Source organism: Equus caballus, chromosome 20 (assembly GCF_041296265.1).
Source record: "Equus caballus isolate H_3958 breed thoroughbred chromosome 20, TB-T2T, whole genome shotgun sequence".
In the NCBI taxonomy this organism is placed as follows: Eukaryota; Metazoa; Chordata; class Mammalia; order Perissodactyla; family Equidae; genus Equus; species Equus caballus.
Window position 1 is genome coordinate 65124780 of NC_091703.1, and position 19674 is coordinate 65144453.

Consider the following 19674-nt stretch of genomic DNA (forward strand, 5'->3'; position numbering starts at 1 on the left):
ATTGGATTCAATCAACTAATATCCTTTTTTAAAGATTTTTGCATCTGTGCTTATGAAAAATTTGAGAGATTCTTTTCTTGTAATTTCCTTGTCAGATTTTGGTATCAGAGTTATGCTGGGCTCATAAAATAAGTTTAAAACTGTGACCTCTTCTTCTGTTCTCTAAAGGAGTATGTGTAATATTTGTCTTATTCCTAAGGATTTCTAAGAATTCACCAGAAAAGCCAACAAGATCTGGAAGTTTCTTTGTGAAAGATTTTAAATTTGGGGTTTAATTACTTTGTTTTGTTTAATTGCTTTGTTTTGTGTTTCTCCTTAAAACTTGGAACTCTTTTGTTCCAGTGCTTATATTCATAAAATAAACTATATTCTCTGTCTTTCCACTCAGTATCTATTGATTTCCTTCTCTAGAATGGCAGAGTTAAGGTATTTCCACTTCCATCCTTCTCTCTCTAGTTTATTGGCTTTGAACACAATCTTCTAACAGCTCACCACAAAAGATAAAGGAATTATTATATCCATATTTCCTCTCTCTTTTTCTCTCCTTTCTTCTAATTTTTGTTAGATATATACTTTCAACATTTTTCAGTATTTATAATATTTGCATTTTGTCCTTTAACCACAATCCTTAATTTTTCTTTTTTCTTTTAGTCCCACAGATGAATGGAATCTGCATCCACTGTCAGGCCTCTCCCTACAGTTTCTGTGTTCTCTTGGTTGGCTCATGTTTGTCTTCTAGTGGTTTCTTCTCAAAAAATTCATGAAAAATATAAATGAAGAGTAATGGAGATTCCCTCCAATTTTCTTCACTTTGGGCTTTAATAACAATTTAGTTCGGTTTATAGTTCTTGGGACATTCTTTGTTTCCTTGGGGACATTTTAGCCAATGGTCTATTGTAGTTGAGTAGTGAGTGTTGCTCTGGAGTTGTCTGAGATCAGCCTAAAACCTTTTCCATAGGAGAGTGATAATATTCTTCACTTTAAAGAAGGAATTAATGCAAATATGACAAACAATGTGTAATTTAAGGGCTTCGTTTAAGAGCTGATAGCACTTGAAGGAAATTACTTTTTTAGGTTGAATTTGGGTAGAACAAAAAGCCTCCCTCCCTAGGGCTTGGGGTCAGAACGCAAAGTAGACCTCACAACACATCTCTTAGGGAAGAGAGTATTTCCTTGGGCATTGTAATACTTGAAAATGAATTCCTCACTATTGAAATTTTTATAGTACAAGGTTAAGAATTGTATTTAACCTGAGCTTTGTTGTGTGGGATGGTTTTGGAATCTTTAGCTTAATGATTCCACTTGTAGCCAGGTTCTGGTGCTCAGTGGAAGAGACTCTAAGTGACTCAGTGGAGAACAACTAAAGCCAAACATGGAGGCATCATTTCTTTACTCGTTCTCTGAGTGGAAACACCCCTACTAACATCCAGAGTCCCATGGTCCCGTGTGAGTTCAGCACCATTAGAAAAGCAGCAAAGGATGAGAGAAGACTCAAAGACTGTGCATTTAGGTCTCTTGGAGAGAGAGCTTAACCAGAAAAACAGGACCACTCGGAAGTGAATATAGAGAGTGGAAAGTAGAGACAAGGACCCTGGAAACTGAGTTCCCGTCACCATTACTGAACATCTTCAAAATTTCCTTAAACATTCATTTTCTTGTCCACAAAATTGTAAAAATTTCCCTCATTTCAAAAATGTCACTCAAAAAAGTCTCTCCTGGGATTCCTCAAAAGATTAGGCCATTTAAAAATGCATGTTATTAATTTTACTGAGTTAATAGCCATTATGGTGTAGTAGTGCGTGTAATTTATATCAGGGGACACCTTAAAAAGCATATTATCATAAAATGCATGCTTAAGGACTTTCCACGTACATAAGTTGAATTTAACAGATTATAACAACTCCAGTGGGCCCATTAGGGTCTTTGGAAAGCTCTGATCAGGGCTTTGTTAAAACACCTATTCTCTTCATGTCGTATTCTACCTAGAGAGTTTGTCTAGTAGCCTAGAGCTTCGGTATGTTTGTCTTGCTTAGTTAAGAGAAACAAAAATAGAGAAGTAAATTTTTTTTCAGTAAGACGGTCTACTAAGTCAGGAAGAAAGCAAATTTTACAATTAATTTCACTATTTTTAGTTTCAAATAACATACAATAGAGAAGTGTGAATTAAAAAGAATAGCTGGCAGTAAAAGTTTTTAATGACTTACAGATTACTGAGTATTAAAAAATCCTTTCATGTGTCAGAAACGTGAGGGTATGTGTGTTTCAGTTTAAGCTGAGGTTATGAACTGTTAATTAGCAATGGATATACTCTGATGAAAAGCCTTAAGAACAAATTACGTCCAATGTTTTTAGTAGCTGTGGTCTGCAGACCACCTCCATCAGAATCTCCTGGGTGTTAAGGGACCTGTTCCTCAGACCCACCCCAGATCTGCCGGATCAGAAGTCCAGGCACGTACTTTGGGAATTTGCATTTTAATCAACTCCCTCAGAGATTCTTGCACAGCAACTAAGATTTGAGAGCAGCGGTTATTTTAATCTACAAACCTGTCCACGGAAATTCCATCCAAGGGAAATTCTTCATTTGCTACTGGGAAGTGTCAGCTCTGATGGTTGAAATAGATTTAAAACAAATCTCACCCTGATGGAGTCAAGCCCTTGAAAGGATGGCCTGGTTGCTGGCTTCACAAACAGCCAAGTGGTTGTAACACAGAGAATCATCCGGAGATGCTTATGTGCTTGTGAAGTTCTCTAAAAGCTGAGACATAAGCACTGCCATTGGCATCATAGCTCTTCCATTCACTGGCTTCCAAGACTCGGATCTAACACGCTTCTCCCAGCTGTGCTCAGCTGCCTTGTGGGGTTGGTCCTGGATGGTTGGAAAGGATTCCCAGCTGTGCTTACATAGGAGCCCTCTGACTAACATTCTTCCTTCTTCTGTAGAGAGCCCCTACTGGAATAGATGGTATGTTAACGCCATAAAAATGCCCTATAAAATCCAGTCAAGTAGTGGGCTTTCTCAGCCCGAGGTTGCAGTAACAGGAAAATGGGAAAAGTTTGAAATTAAGTATGAACATTGAGTTCTGACATGGGAGGAATAAACTGAGTAAGTAAAAAAGATAATTATGTGGATCCACAAAGTTTTAAATATCTGACTTATATACCTCGGGAAAAGACTCAAAAATGGTTATTGGCCTAAAAAAGGCTATTGACCTCGCAGTAAGAAACAGAATTTTATTTTAGTTTTTGAGGAAGTTTATAAACTTAAATCAGAAATGATTTAAATGTGCAAAAGTGCAGAGTTGTCACAGATTTCTCTCCCCATTCCTGTAGCTTCGTTCTCCATTAACTGCAGCCTTCTTCATCGGTGGTTGATGAGGTCAGAAGCAGGTCAGAGCGTGTACCTCATTGCCTCTGCTTCTTCTGTTGCCTGGACCAATGGACAGTTCAAAAGTGAATCATGATGCTACCACCGCTGAGTAATAGAGAAGTAACACAGAAGATGAACATAGCTCAGTCTGAAGGAGGACTGCATGCTGCGTTCTTGAAAAGGGTCCTCAGTTCCCCAGGCCAGTTTGCTCCCGAGACCTGGCCTTTCCCGTTTAGTTGGTTCCCAGATGAGACAGTAAGAAAATAAAACTTCTTCACAATAAATAAATGCTGTACTGGGATCACTTGGGAGATCAGAACACTGCTTATGAGAAGCCTCCTAGCACCTCTTATATCTCTTCATGAATCAGACAAGAGGCTCTACTGAGTTCTGTGCTGGATGCTCTGGAGGAATGAAAAAGAAACAGAAAATAACATCTAGATATTAAGAGACTCGCAATACTGCTGGAGATTCAAACCGAACTACCTCCCTTTCCCTCGGCAGTCTCAGCTTGTCTTGTCAGTTCAGCCATCACTTCTCAGAAGGATGGTTCCCACATCTGTATCCCACTCCTGTGTCTCCTGGGGTTGGTCCACTTTACCCAACTCCCCACTAGACCAGTCGTCCTGGGGGTTGTGTCTACTCCTTCAGTTCAGTGTGTCTATAACCACGCCTTTTCTCTGTCCTCTTGCTCTGCTCCTCTTCCTGCATTTGCTTTTTTCTATTTGTGGTGATGACATTACTATCCCCCTAAGCTTTGCCTAGGCCCCAAACCTCTAATTTTTGTTAACTCTTATTTCTGTCTTGTCTTTTGCTTCTGTTGCATCTCGTGTCTCGTAGCTGCCCTTCTTTTTGGTTCCCACGCCATCACCCTCAGCTCCAGCCTTCCTTGCTTTGCCCAGATGGCTGCAGTCGCCTCTGAACTGAATTCCTACAGCTTGTCTCTCTTCTCCCAACAATTTGTCCAGCATGTCTAGCTCCATCAAGCTCCAAAAATTACAGTGTCAATCTTCTGCTCAGAGTCAGTGCCTGCCCAGTGCTGCAGGAGGATGTCCTGACACCCCTCCCTTGCCCTGCATGGTCTTTCACAGCCTAATCTGGTCTGACTTTCCAGCTTCATCCCATAGCACTTCTTGTGTTCAGAACCCTGTGCTTTACCCGAACTGGGGACCATGCTGGTCCTTATATTTGTGCCTTTGCTTTGATGATTCTCTTCTTCTGGAACAGCCTTCCCCCATTTCTTTGGATCTAGATCCTGCCTAAAACCTGGGAACTTGCCCAGTAATTAAGTACAGGACTAGATAGACACTAAAGTGCAAGAGCCTGAGCCCTCGAACAGGGCTGCCTGGGTTCACAGCCTGGCTCTGCCGCCTGTTAGCTGTGTGGGGCCACTTCAGCTTTCCCGCCCTCAGTTTCTCCTTTAGAAAGTGGGAAAATAGGAGGACCTGACCTGTGGCGCAGGGTGAGGGGGATGAGAAGAGTGTCTCAAGCCTATAAGATCTCACATAAATGCTGGACATCAGTTGTGAAGGAGGAACTTCTGTCTTCATTTCTAGGGCTTTACCCTATTAAGCAAATTCTTATATAAGCATCACAAAGTTTAATTATGAATATGTTTAAACAGCATGTCTCTATATTTTTAGGCATGAAAAATGCACTTCACTTATCTTTATGTAAAATAAAGAACCTGTACTCAGGCATATTACAGAAGTTATTAAGGACAGTTTCAACAAACACAAAAGTACATAAAAGAGGATAATGAACCCTTATCTACGTGTCAGCTGGCTTCACCTCGTGGCCAATCTTGTTTCAGCTAGACGCCATGCTGTATGATCTGGAGGCGATGCCAGACAGCAAATGCTCCATCTATTAACAGTTTAGTATGTGTCTCTAATGACAAGAACTTTTCTTACCTAACTACCATTATCACACTTAAACTTCTTTTTTATGCTTTTTATTTGGGGAGGAAGATTGGCCCTGAGCTAACATCTGTTGCCAATCTTCCTCCTTTTATTCCCTCCCCAAAGCCCCAGTACGTAGTTGTATATCCTAGTTGTGGGTCATTCTAGTTCTTTTATGTGGGATGCCACCACAGCGTCGCTTGATGAGTGGTATGTAGGTCTTTGCCCAGGGTCCAAACCAGTGAACCCTGGGCCACTGAAGCAGAGCATGCAAACTTAACCACTCTGCCACCAGGCCAGCCCCACACAATTACACTTTTAACAACAGTTTCTTAATGTCATTAAATAGTCATTTGGTGTTCAGATTTCCAATAACATCATAAAAGTCATAATTTTTCTTAACAATTGCCTTAGTCAGGATCCCAGTAAGCTCCCACATTCCAGTTGGTTGCTGTGCTTTAAGAGTTGATTAATCTGTGATTTCCCCTCAATCTGTCATTTTATTTTTTGTTTTCACTATATTATTTGTTAAAGAAGCTGGATTGTTTGTCTTGAAGAATTGTCCAGTTTGGATTTGCTGATTACATGTCCATGGTGTAATTTGATGTCTTCCCCTCTCCTCTGGGTTTTCCTTCAAATAGGTAGTTATATCAGATTTAGGTACAATGTGTTTGGTGAGACTACTTCATAAGCGGGGTGCTGCCCTCCTGTCAGAAGTGACATCATGTCTGGAAATCTGTCTTTCTGTGATGATAGCAGCATTGATCATCAAACCTACACCCGTTAATTCATTCAGGGTTGCAAAATGGCGGTATTTTAATTTTATCATCCCCTCTATATTTACTAGCTGGAATATTTCTATAGGGAGGAACTTCCCTCAGCTGCTCTCCGATTACCCAGTGGTGTGGTTCACAAAGGAAAGACCTGCTAAATGCTTGCTTCTTTCCATTGATAAACCATTTTTCAAAATAATGAACAGATTCTCTAGTATCTTCTAGTATCCATGGTTACCAATTGTTTTACTTCATTTGTTTGTTTTTTGATATTGTGAGCCTCTTTTGATCTGTTGTAGTATCCTTATTGACCCTCAGATTGTCCCATTCTTGGTCATGAGGAACCTCTTCTAGATAGCCTCTGTGTCTCTTTGACATGAGCCAGTCATCTTTGATGCCTTCCTCTCCTCTGTTAGGATACAATTTCCAGGCTCCTGCACATTATTTAAGTCCTAATCATACTTCAAGGCCTAACTTAGTTTCCACCTCCAACACGAAGGCCTCCTGACCACACCTGCTCATAGTACTTACCTCACCACTGACCCCTGTGGCTCTCACAATTGAGCCCTCCTGAGTCAATTAGCAGAGGCTGGTCTTCCCCAAACAGCGACGTTGAGTCTCTACATCCCCAGCGCTTGGCATAAGGCCTGACACAGATTGTCATGTGATCAGTTTCTTTGATTACTTAATACTACTGTAAAGTAGACTTTTAATTGTTTAAGTCTTTCAAGAACTTAATGGGAATAATATTTCTTATTATGAAGCTTGAGATTCTAAGGTAGTTTAAAATATTTTCTCGTCTTGCATGTATAATTGCAAGTTTTCCTCATCAAAGTTCAAGGAGAAAAATTAAGCCACAAATTATAATAATATCAGCAAAAGTTATAAAAACAAAAGTAGTACAGAAAACACCTTATCCATTGCCTCATATGGAAGATCATTTGTGCTCTCTCTCTCTATATATACATATACAAACATATATATAATTTTTTCCATATGACTTGAAAATGTTACTTAAATCACAGCTTTTTACCTCTAAATACTTCATTGTATACTTAAATCACAGCTTTTTACCTCTAAATACTTCATTGTATATTTTCTAGGAATAGGGATATTCTCTTATATAACCACAGTACAATTATTGTTTTGATAATTTTACATTAACTCATTACATATTTTGATTTTAACAAAAATAAGTAACATTTATGGGCAGTTTGTAAACACCTCTCACAGGCAGCAGCTCAAAATAATGCCGAGATAGATGATATTATCAGGCCAAGTTTATTGATAAGTAAACTGAAGCTCAGAAAGGTGACGTTACTGATGTTACACTCTTTGCTCCTTGCTCTTTGTACCTTGCTGACTCTGAGTGAGACCTCATAGAAAAGTTTATAGAAGAGTTAATGCCAAAACAAGCATAGAAGGAGACTCTCTAGTCCACGCATCCTGGTCAGCCAGAGAACAAGTCAGAGACGGCCATGGGCACAGTGAGGCACTGGACCTTGCGAAATCTGCCCGTGGTAAGTGTGGAGGGTTTCTTCCAGATCTGTCCTTCTCACTGGATCCCCAGGCAGCAGCTGCAACAGACTGAATTGTCTCTCCCAGATGAGTGTACAGTTTCATCTCCTTTCCTCATCAGCAAAATGCAATGAAATGAAGAATTTTGAAAAGAGCCTGAAATATTCTTGCAGACATTGCTGCAATTTGGAAATGTTCACACTAGTACACAGATGATTTGGTGGTTTTGAGAATTCACTCTAGATGTGGCACGGGTTCCAAATCAGCCTGAGACTGTCATTTAAAATGCCATTATTTTACGCATAATTCTTTCTGGTGATATTTCATTCAAGAGACATTTGTGGTAGACCTACTGTGTGCCTCTGCCTAAGCACATGTGAGAAGAGGCAGACCAACCTAATGATTTTTGAGGAATGGGCCTACCGTGGCTCGTCTCCCATCCTACTTTGCCCTACCCATGCTCTGTCCATCCTCTCAGACATCACCTTAGCCTGACTTCCCCAAAGAGGTACTTCTTGGAATATCATATTACCAGGATTTATTCCTGCTATGTTGCCTTTCTCTTTTTTAAAATCAAATTCTCTCCCCCCTCCCCCACCCACCCTCAGCTAATCTGAAAATAACGTGCATCGTTTTATCTGTCATTCCTAATGTAATGACCACAGTTTTAGGCCAAGTGGCAAGGGTGGGCTGTGGCAAGCCATCTTGCCAACATGGCACATTGGGAGCATTTCTACGGATGCATTACTTTCCCACCATGTGTTAGTATCTGTCAAATCGCTGGCAACAGTTCTTTGAATGTCTCCTTTGTCCCTGTACCACAAGATCAGTTTTTAAGGAGCCTGAGAATTCTGAGACTACATTAGCAAATGTGAAAGACTGCTGCCTAACAGATTTCCCAAAGATCTAACTTTCTAGAAGGGAGTCTTGAATTCTAGACTCCATACAAATGGCAAACGGGTGGTCTTCCTGCTGTAGCAATTGGCCAAGCTAACTGGGTAGCCAAATGAGGGAAGCTTCATAATGGATGGCTTGAGCATACGTAAAACCATGCGTTTGTTGAACCAGGATTATGCCATCACTTAGTCAGCAAATCGAAGCAAAGACCTGTTCTTGCTATTTTGAACTCCAAGAACCATCTAAACTCTTGGGTTATACTAACATTTTTATGCTTGAAATTCTTCGAAGTAATAAACCGTCAAGTAGATCTTGGTAATGGTTGGTGATACACCAGTGAAAGAGTTTCTTGAAAGAGGATTTGCTCTTCGTATACGAAATATGAACCAAATTAAATTTAGACTCTATAATTATTAATATATCTGCATTTTTAGTTACTAAAATAAATTGATAAAATCTGATTTTGTGGAAGTAATTTTGTTAGATTAAGTTCTTTCTCCCCTTTGGAGAGATAACTTAATTAGATTTATGTTACAAATGCAATTAGGCGAGTAACCTTGGCTCTAATCCATTTAGATAAAAGAATTTCAAACAATTTGTGATATCACAAATAAGTTTATCCAGACGAAATCTCTTTGAGACTGTAAAAATCAGGGGTATTGGTCTCTGAATACAAGGTCATCTCAGCCTTTATCTCAGTCCATCCTTGTGGTCTTATGAAGTCATCATTTAAAAAGAATCTGGGTGAATGTAATTCATAATTTTGCACCTTCCATATAAATCCTTTTTTCTCAGCATTGCAACAATACTAATTAGGTAGGTGTAGAACTTATTTGCTTTTATCAGTTAAGAATTCAAAAAGCCAATAATGGAAAGAGTTATAGATTCACACAGTTGTAAAGACAAATATGTAATTAGTCTGAGCCCCTGTTTCCACATGGCAGACTCCGTTCACTAGATCACAATTAGAACCTTAAGCTCTGGCTTGGCAGGTTTTGAAAATCTAGCATGTTTCTCAGTATGTATTTAGCTGCCAGAAACACAGTCAGTTAGTCACTTCTTTATCATCATCATCAATAAAAACAACAGCACTAAATTAGTCTCTATTGTAAACTATGTTACAGTAATGCCAAGTCACAGAGAACTTTAATTTAGAAAAGAATTTCTTATTAGGAAAAGAAAAGTTCTTTTTGTAACTTCCTTTGGTTAATTAATCTATCTATGTGGATTAATAGTATACTCTATATGTATTTTTTAATTTTCAGATTTATAACATTTAGGCAAAAGGGCTTTACTTAAAATTATATTCCTTAACTTATTGATTCTTAATAGTGGATAGAAAACAAGATATTTAATGGCTTAAATTACTGAAAAATTAACTATATAATAAATTTATTTGAAACCTTTAAACTTTAAAAATTCACAAAAGGAATGTGTTCTAATTGTTTCTGGTCTCCTACATTGAGTAGATTTACTTTCATGCCCATTGACCAGAGAATAATACAAATAAGATAGTCCCCATACTAAATTTATTTTGTTAAAAGTGTGCACTGATTAAATATATAACATAAAATACATATATAGGGTAGAAGACTGAGTGAGAAACTATGTGCACATGCAGGGAAAATCTGAATAAGCCCAGCAAAACCAAAGAAGACTTGAGAAAGAGTGGCAACATTGAATGCCTTCTCCAATCCAAACTGACTGATCAGAAAAGGTGGTAGCCTTATGGACTTGAGTTGCTAAAACATAATTTCTGTCCACACCATGGGATGACAACTAAGCTATTTGGACATAGGAGTGATTCTAAGGCAGCCAGTTTATGTAATGGGAGTCCCAGGCCGAGGGGAGAAAAATAAACAAGACAGAAACAAGAACCAAAAACTTCCCACGTTTGATCAAAAATATTAATCTATATATCTGAGAAGCTCAGTAAGTCCTGAGTACGATAAACACAAAGAAAGCCACATCTAGAAACATCATAGTCAAACTGCTAAGAACCAAAGACAAACAGTAAGTCTCAAAATCACTAAGAGAAAAGCAATTCGTTGTGTTCATGAAACCACAGGAGGAATAATGGCCAATGTCTCTTCAGAAACCATGGAGACCAGAAGACAACAGAATGAGATATTTAGAAAGAAATTGTTACTTTCTAGAGTTAATAATTCTAAGAATTGTTAATAATTCTATACCCTGTGAAACTGTCTTTCACATATCGAGGCAAAGAGAAAGACACTCCTAAATAACAAAAAATAAAATGAATTCTTTGCCAGCAGTCTTGAGCTGCATGAGTTACTAAAGGAAATCCTTCAGGCTGAAAATCAATGACACTAGACAGTAACTTGGATCCATGGGAAGAAATGGAAAACACTGGAAACTGTAAATTCATGGGTCAGTGTAAAAAATTCTGTAGATAGATAGGTATAGATACAGATATTCGTATATATAGGTGTCTATATATTCATATTTAGATACATAAATATATACACTTGTATTCTCTTTTCGTTTGTTAATTTCTTTAAAATCATATTTTTAAAGCAAAACTATAACACTGTCCTGTTAGGTTTATAACATATGGATTTAATACATGCGACAATAATAGCACACAGAAGGGGAGGGGAATGGAGGAAAATTGGAGCAAAGTTGCTGTAGTTTACTGAAATTGTCAGTATTAACTGGAATAGATTGTGATAAGTTAAAGATGCATATTTGTTAGTGCTAGAGCAACCACTTTTTAAAAATCTTTAAAAAAAGCTAAGTACTCATAATAGAAAACTAAAATTGTGTGCTAAAAGTATTTTTTGAACAAATTGAAGGCAGTAAAGAAATAAAGTAATGAAAAAGACATACGACATGTAGGAATCAAATAACAAACTAGAAACTTCGTCTAGCCCAAAGCCACAAAAGGTTTCTTCTATGTTTACTCTAGAAATTTTATAGTTTTGGATTTTACATTTGAGTCTAAAATCCATTTGAGTTAATTTTCATACAGTGTGTGATTTATGGACCAAAGTTCATTTTTTGTACATGGATATACACTATACCAATAATTACATTAAATGTGACCTAAAAGTCATATGGAAATACAAATGACCTGGTATAGCCAAAACAACTTTGAAAAAAAAAAAGAACAGGAGGACTAATACTGCCTGATTTCAACATTTGTTATAAAGATAATCAAGAAAGTACAGTATTAGAATAAGGATACACAACAGCATTGGAAAGAACAGAGTCCAGAAATAACTCCACATATGTGTGGGCAACTTATTTTCAACAGAGGTACAGAAACAATTCAGCAGATAATGAATAGTTTTTTTCAACAAAACTATTGGAACAATTAGATATTCATGTCAAAGAATTTCAATCCATATCTCCCACATTATCCATTATGGTTATATTTATCCATTTGTTTATAAATAAGTTTATAAATAAATTCCTAGACATGACACTAAAAGGACCATCCGTAAATGAAAAAGTTAATACGTTGGGGTTTGTTAAGTCCCTACAAGATAATTAGGATAATAGGAGTTCCTTGAAGATGTGAAAATTAGATGTGTCCTCTGAGCTGTTGACATGTCGTCAGTAAATGGAGATGAGAAGGCCCATCTTGGAGGGTTACCGCTAGCATTAAATGAATCCTTACTATGTAAAGTGCTTAGCACCGACTCTGGCGTATAGTAGGGTGTATGGAACAGAAGCTAGTATATTACTGCTGGTATCTATTGAAATATTGCTCATGCTAATAACTACCTGTATTGTGGATGATAATGGATTAATTCAAACTCCATAAAAAGGTTTCCTTACTTACCTGAGTGTAATGTTTTGGATGCCAAAGTACTGCAGTTTTGTTTGGAACGACTTTAACTTTTGGTCTGGCTTTAAAATTAGTTTTATGAAAGGATAGGAATTGGAAAAATTTTAAATGTAATCTAATTCCCATTTATCCTCTTTCCTTTGGTTGGGATTGGTTTTAAGTTCCCATCAGACTAGAATGATTTATTGTATTTTCAAAGAAGTTTCCAGAGATGTTCTGCTGGTTTTTTTTTTTAAATCTCTTTTTGCTTTTGAACTTATCCAAAAACTGAAAAACAATCTAACTGCATTTACTCTCTAACAACTTCACGTCAAATAAGTTTTCTTTCATTCTAGCTTAAATCTTTAATGCTGTAGTTTTGTTTTTACTCATTTTCTTCTCAATAGAGAAAGAAGGAACAGCTGGTTACTATTGTCAGATTTCTTTTGTTTGGGATTTATTAAGTATGCAACCCTTGAATATCTTTTTTTCCCCTGTCTGGATATAGAACTCCCACTGCTCTTTTCAGAGGATGATTAAATTTACAATGGAGACAACTTAGAGCTCACCTAGTCCCAACAGATGACCTGAAGAACTAATGAGACCAGTTAAAACATTGTTAAGTGTCACCCAGCATTTCTTTTGCTTTCCTTGTGGTGAACTGCCTGATTTGTCTTATGCTCAATTACCAGTGAGATATTGTTCTTTTCCTTATGAATGATAAAAACTCTGCATATTAATGATGTTAACTATTAGGCCACCATATGATATGTTTTCCCATTTTGTTATTTGCCTTTTAGTTTAGCTTATAATATTTTTGTCTTACAAGTTTATAATTAATATTTTGTCAAATATATTATTTTTTTCTATCACGAATTTCTTTTTTTAGTTCCATACTTAGAGACACCTTACTCACCATGAGCTCTGAGCTATGCTCACTTATATTTTCTTCTGTTCTTTTAATATTTTTAAGTGGGTTGTCTAAGCCATCCAGAATTAACTTAAATGCAAAATTGCACATTATTTCTAATAAAGTCTATGTTGTTTATTATAGCATATTGTTTCAGTCTGTTGTAACATTTCACATAATAAATCTGTTACACGTATACTCAAAGTATACACTATATTAGTGGTTCCCAACTTGAGCCAGTTTCACCCTCTATGGGATATTTGGCAATATCTGGAGACATTTTTATTTGTCAGAATTGAGGGTAGGGGGGTGGGGGAAAGGCTGGCTACTGGCCTATAGTGAGTAGAGGCCAGGATGATGCTGAACGTCCTACAATGTACAGGACAGCCCCCAAAACGAGGAACTGTCAATAATGCCTAGATTAAGAGACCTTGATTGGAGGAGAGAGAGAGAGAGAGAGAGAGAGAGAGGGAAGGGGGAAAGGAAGGAGAGTGAGTGAGCGCCATTGGATACCATGCATCTGCCAGTTTTATACTCATCAACAGTAATAGTACCTGGCCCAAGTTTCCATTTTCTGCTCTGAGGGGCACTATCAGAGACTTTGCCTCCTTCTTTGCAGAAATCTAGATACATTGTGTTTTCAGTTATTCCTGGTCTGTTTCAAAAACAAATTATCTTAATAGTTTTAGAGCACAGAACCTGGGGCCATACTGCCCGGACTGAATCAGAGTTCTACCCCTTATAAGTTGTGTGACCTTGAGCAAGTTACTTAACCTCTCTGTCTTCAGTTCCCTCATCTGTAAAGAGAGAGTAGTACTCATGTCTTTGTCCTAGATTGTCATAGAATTGCAAGATGCTGAAAGCAGTGCTTGGCACATAGTACACATTATAGAAGGGTTTGGTAACCATGATAATAATAAAGTAAATGACTTTTTTATAAACCGTATTTGATCACAGTCACACTTACTTTTTATATTAAAAATTATGCTTTTTAAAATCCATTGCAGATTTTGCCAGTGATCACGTTGAACAGAGCGTTTCCTCCTTAGCCATCTGCCAGCTCTTACCCTCTTGCTCTGCAGCATAAACCCCAGCAGGGTGTCACCTCTGTTCTCTATGTGCTATTATTATTTAACTTTTAGTATCATTGTCAAGCTCGCAGATTTCCCTGGAGGCACATATCTTTTTAGTCTTTAGAGTTGCTTATTTTTTCTGTCTGTGAGAACCATTAATTTTGAATAGAGACTGTACTCATTTTTAGTTACATTCTGAAAGCCAGCAATGATATCCATGGAATTATATTTGTCTTCTTATGTCAAAAATTTCTATTCATTCTATTAACTTGTGCTGAACACATTTTGTGTCAACATCTAGACACCGTGTTGTTTCGGATCCTGTTACTAGATAGACATTTTCTTCTGTGTTTTTCTGAGCCCCTTCACTCTTATTTTGCTTTCTGTCATATCTGACATCCTTTAGATCAGCATGTCCAATGGAGTTTTCTGTGAGGATGGAAATATTGTCGTGTGCACAGTCCAACATAGTAGGCACTGCTGAGCGCTTGAGTTGTGACTAGGGCAACTGAATAACTGAATTTCAGATTTATTTAAATAGCCCCGTGTGGCTGGTGGCTGCCATATTGGACAGCACAGCTTTGGGGGGTTTCCTTACCTGCCCATTTTCAGTTTGAAATCTTCAGTTTCATTCTAACTTGAATCTGTTTCACTGAATGTGTTCATATGTGCTTTTGCTTGTCCTTTATGTTATATATATTTTTTATATTCCAGTACTCAAGTTATTTTTACTTCATTCCCTGTGTTTTCAATATAGTAAATTAGATGATTGGGACTGTACATGTGTATTTCTGTTTGTAGAATATTTAATGTATTATCTCTTAAAATCCGGTGCTTCCTTTTCTTTAATTTTTTTTTAACGATCAACACCTGAGCTAACATCTGTTGCTGATCTTTTTTAAAATTTTTTCTTCTCCTTCTCCCCAAAGCCCCCCAGTACATAGTTGTATATTCTAGTTGTAGGTCCTTCTGGTTGTGCTGTGTGGGAGGCCACCTCAGCATGGCCTGATGAGTGGTGCCATGTCTGTGGCCAGGATCCGAATTTGCAAAACTCTGGGCCACCGAATGGGAGAGTGTGAACTTAAGCACTTGGCCACAAGGCTGGCCCCTCTTTAAATTTTTTTTTTTTTTTGCAAATAAAAATAATGTTCAGGGGCCAGCCTAGTAGCATAGTGGTTGAGTCCACCCTCTCCACTTCAGCATCCCGAGGTTCACAGGTTTGGATCCCAGGTGCAGACCTGCACATCGCTTATCAAACCATGCTGTGGTAGTGTCCCATATACAAAAAGTAGAGGAAAATTGGCACAGATGTTAGCTCAGGAACAATCTTCCTCAAGCAAAAGGGGAAGATTAGCAACAGATGTTATCTCAGGGCCAATCTTCCTCACCAAAAACTAAAAATGAAAAATAATGTTCATTGCAGAAAAAAAAAGAACAACAGAATACATAAAGAAGAAAATAAAATCACCCGGGTGGCTCAAAGCAGAGAGAATTATTATTGTTACTACACACACACACACGCACACACACACACACACAGAGTGATATGTGATAGACTTGGACGAGTTTTTCTATACATAACATATTCTTTTATTTTTAAGCACTTTACTAATTATACAGATAATATATGTTTATTGCTTTAAAAAACTGAAAAACACTGAGGAGTATAATGAAGGGGGAAAAAATCATCCATAATCACAAAATGCATAGATTAACCACTTTTATTGTTCTGATTTGTTTTCTTCCTCTGTTGTTTCTAAGACCCATAGGTGGATGAATACGCAGGTAGGCAGGTAGATGGATAGGTAGACAGGCATTTTTAAAAAATTTTTTGAATTAATACTACAGATATGCAGGGTGCACTAATAAAAGTATATACCTTTCAGAAGGTAATCAAGTGAATATATATGTCACTATGAGTATGTGTCATCAGCAATGGTATTAGTGGCCATTTTGAACATTTGTCACTTTAAATTAACCAAAATAGGTATTAATTAACACTCACTAAATTTCTTAATCCATTACTTGTGTCTTACTTTTTACATCATGAGAGCTTTCCTATAGTATAAAATAAAATTCATAAACATGATTTTAATGGCTGCATCATATTCCATTGTGTCTATGTGCCATATTTTATTTAACCGGTTTCCTATTATTGACATTTAGGATGTTTCTCTTTTTCTTACTACTATAACTAGCATCCCACTCTACATCTTAGTGCCTTAAAACTTTTCATCTCTAATTATTTCCTTAGGATACATTCTCAGAAGCAAAAATCACTGGGCCAAATGAAATGAACAGATTTAAGACCCTTGACGTATATTGCCGAATTGCCCTCAGGAAAATTCTTTGTTGCTTATAGAAGAAAATAAATAACCCTTCTTCTATTTCTATCCTTTTAATCATTTTTATGCAGCTTTTCTTTGAGCCTTTAACCTTCTCTTTGGTTTTAGCCCTCAGAATTGTTTTTTTAATAAATATTTCTTTCAAGGGATTAGCAAAGTAATCATGTTGTTATAAATACCCAAACAATGTAACTCATTTTTTCTTAGTAAAGGTTTTCAAATGTAACATTTTTCATCATATAATTGTCTCTTTCTAGGGCGAACAAGGAGAAAAAGGAGATCCAGGGTTGGCTGGCATTAATGGACAAGACGTAAGCCTAACTCTTTTTTTCTAACATTCTGTTTACATTTTGCCCCTGAAATATGCTGACTTTCTGGCACTGCTAAGATTCTGCTATCCTTGGGAGAACTGGACACCACCAGTGCATCAGGAGTCAAGGAGGGGCTCCGGAGAGGCCCAGGGTTGTTAGTTTTGTTACAAGTGGTTCCTTAGTTTTATACATCTTGTCTATTTCATACTTGCGTTCATCCTTAGCAGTCCTTCCGTCCTTGCTGTTTCTGGCTTGCATCTTTCCCCTCTTCCTTTCTCTGTCTTTTTTCTTCTTACGTGCATTCTCCTGTGGCCTGTGCTCTTACTCAGGGCTCCTTTTCATCTTAGCCCAGATCTCTGTCCACTGAGGGCACTGTGAAGGTGGGATCCTAGGCATGGAAGGGAGACCTGTGTCTGCGTGTTGCTCACCTGCCACTGCTCAGTTCTTCAACCTCAGGGTTGCAGATGGCATCCTGGGATGCCATCCCCAGGAACAGCCTCAAGTCCTAGCATCTCCTCCTCTTCTCACTAGAACATTATCCCTCTGGAGCTTCCAGTTCTTATGATGAAATTTGAAGGATAGCCCAAATCTGGTTTTCCTCTGAAATGCAGATTGCTCTTACTTCAGGTCAAACTCACCATTGGCTAACTTTACTGGGGGAAGTGTCTATGATGAGAATTATTTTTTTCCACAGTTTCCTTTTTTCACTTTCGTAAAAATGTTTTAGAAAGGTTCTGAAGGGCCACACTACCTGATTTATGGATAAAAGAATGAGGAGGCCAGATTTGGTTCCCTGATGTCCTGGAGCTGTTATGAAGCCCATCTTGTTTGCAGTCAATCGTTACAGTGGGAAGAGATGCTGATCATGTGGTCCCTGGAGCCTGTGGACCACGTAAGAGGGATACCTGAGGGGGCGGGGGCTCCAAAAGAGAAATGTCCCCGGAGTTAACACTGGCTTGGTACTCTGACCCGACGACTTTACTCTCTTCCTAAGAAGCCCCAGTCGTGTCTTGAATATGACCTTCATTCTTGTTCCTCTCACCTATGAGGTGATTTTCTATGCCAAAGAATGAGCTACCATCAGTGGCTTGTAGCTGGAGGAGTCTGCATCTTCTCTACCTCCTTTGGTACGTCAGGACGCTGCGTGTCACAGCTGTTGGCCCTACACTGAAATAGAGCATCTGATTCACCTCCCTACCCCAGTCCCGAGGTACCTGCTGTAGGGGTAAGAGTTCTGGAGGGGAAAGCCCGAACCCGGTTGTGTCCTAGGTCTGTCACTAGTTGAGAAAATCACTTCTCAGAGTCTGTAAAGTAATAGAATAGATTCTGAAGTCCCCATCACTATAATGTCCTGTCATTTTACACGAAGAGATTAGTAAGATTACGAACTTGAAAATCATTATGCCATCTAAAGCCTTTGTTCAGGTGTTTGGAATTCCCGCTCGATGTAGGGCAATGTAGGGAAAGGAGAGAGGAGCCCAGCTGGAGCCAGGTGGCGGGGGGCTGGGTGTGAGGGGCTTGCCCTCCCCTCTGCACACAGGCAGGCGGGCCCAGTGTGTTCTATAAAAGGGATAGAATTTGGGCCTTCGCCTGTGTTTTTGCTCTTTCTAGCATGCTCTTTGTGAGATCAAAGACCATTTCTTGGAATCTCTAGTTCTTAGTAAATGTTTAGAGTGAATAAGTTCCCAGTAATTATTTACTAAATTTTCATTTAAAAAAACTGAGATTATTATAATAGTCTAAAATATAAGAAATTAGAGTCTAAACTGGGATAACAGAGAGAGAAAGGAGTGCGTGCACAGATAGTGATATTGCAGAGGTCAAACATACGTAATTTGGCACTTTATGGCGGTAGAAACTCAAAATAGCCCAAGATTTGGACCGTTCATCCTGGGAAGGATATTGTCTTGTGATAAACGCATGGGGGCTGAACAAGGTTAATGACAACGTTGCCAAAGATAACCAAGCTGCATGTCTGTGGCTCTCTGAGATGGAGGAGCAAAACAAAGATTTTTAGAAGTTCATTATGATAATATTAGAATTGAAAGAGAGGGAGGATTTATCCAAACACTTGGCTAAAACTGGAAGGAGATTTGAAGGGTTGGAACCCAAAGTAGGTTCACATTAGCTTATAAATTTGGAAATTTTTCTCATGTTGTCTGACAGTAAGGTGATGTGGCTTTTTAGAATTAATTGATTGATGCACACATGCGGCGGAGTGCCTGCTACATGCCCAGATGCTCGGGCAGCCATGGCATGAGCTCCAAGTCTGAACAAGGCCACCTCGCTGAGAGAGCCCATGGCCCAGTGGGCAGGGTGACCTCTCCTCTCCGACAAGGATCTTGAAGAGCCCTTCACATGCCCCCAGTTGCAGGTGTAATTTCTTTAGCACCATCACTGTCTAATGTATCTCATTAGGTACATGATAAACCATGACAAACATTAACTTCTCTCACTTCGTTACTTTATGATGTGTAGATGATACTATTTTCCTTTCCTTAGTTTTGCCAAAGATATTCAGGAGTCATGACTAAGGAGAAATCAGAGAAAGTATTGAAAGGTGTCCTTTTTCCCTCTCCTATCACTAGAATGACTTTAAGTCCGAGGAAAATGGACAAATGCTCGATTATTTCATTCTTGGTGGTGATGTGTTAATATTGTGTTATAGTTCAGAAACTTTTCACAGGGAGTTTGAAATTCAATCCGTACCCCAGCTTTATGGGCTGGCGAGCGTAGCGGGTGGTACCATCCCTGTTTTCAGAGGCAAGAAATAAAGATTGGGAAAT

The 19674-nt window shown here is 38.3% G+C and overlaps 1 protein-coding gene across 4 annotated transcripts in view; it reads left to right on the forward strand.

Moving 5' to 3' along the window:
* Positions 1-19674, forward strand: part of COL19A1 (collagen type XIX alpha 1 chain) — a 312975-nt gene that overhangs the window by 109107 nt on the left and 184194 nt on the right. For all 4 annotated transcript variants that reach the window (XM_023625139.2, XM_070245772.1, XM_070245771.1 and 1 more), the window contains one exon: positions 16835-16888. In XM_023625139.2, the coding sequence (XP_023480907.2) occupies positions 16835-16888 (54 nt within the window). The remainder of the gene's footprint in view (positions 1-16834; positions 16889-19674) is intronic.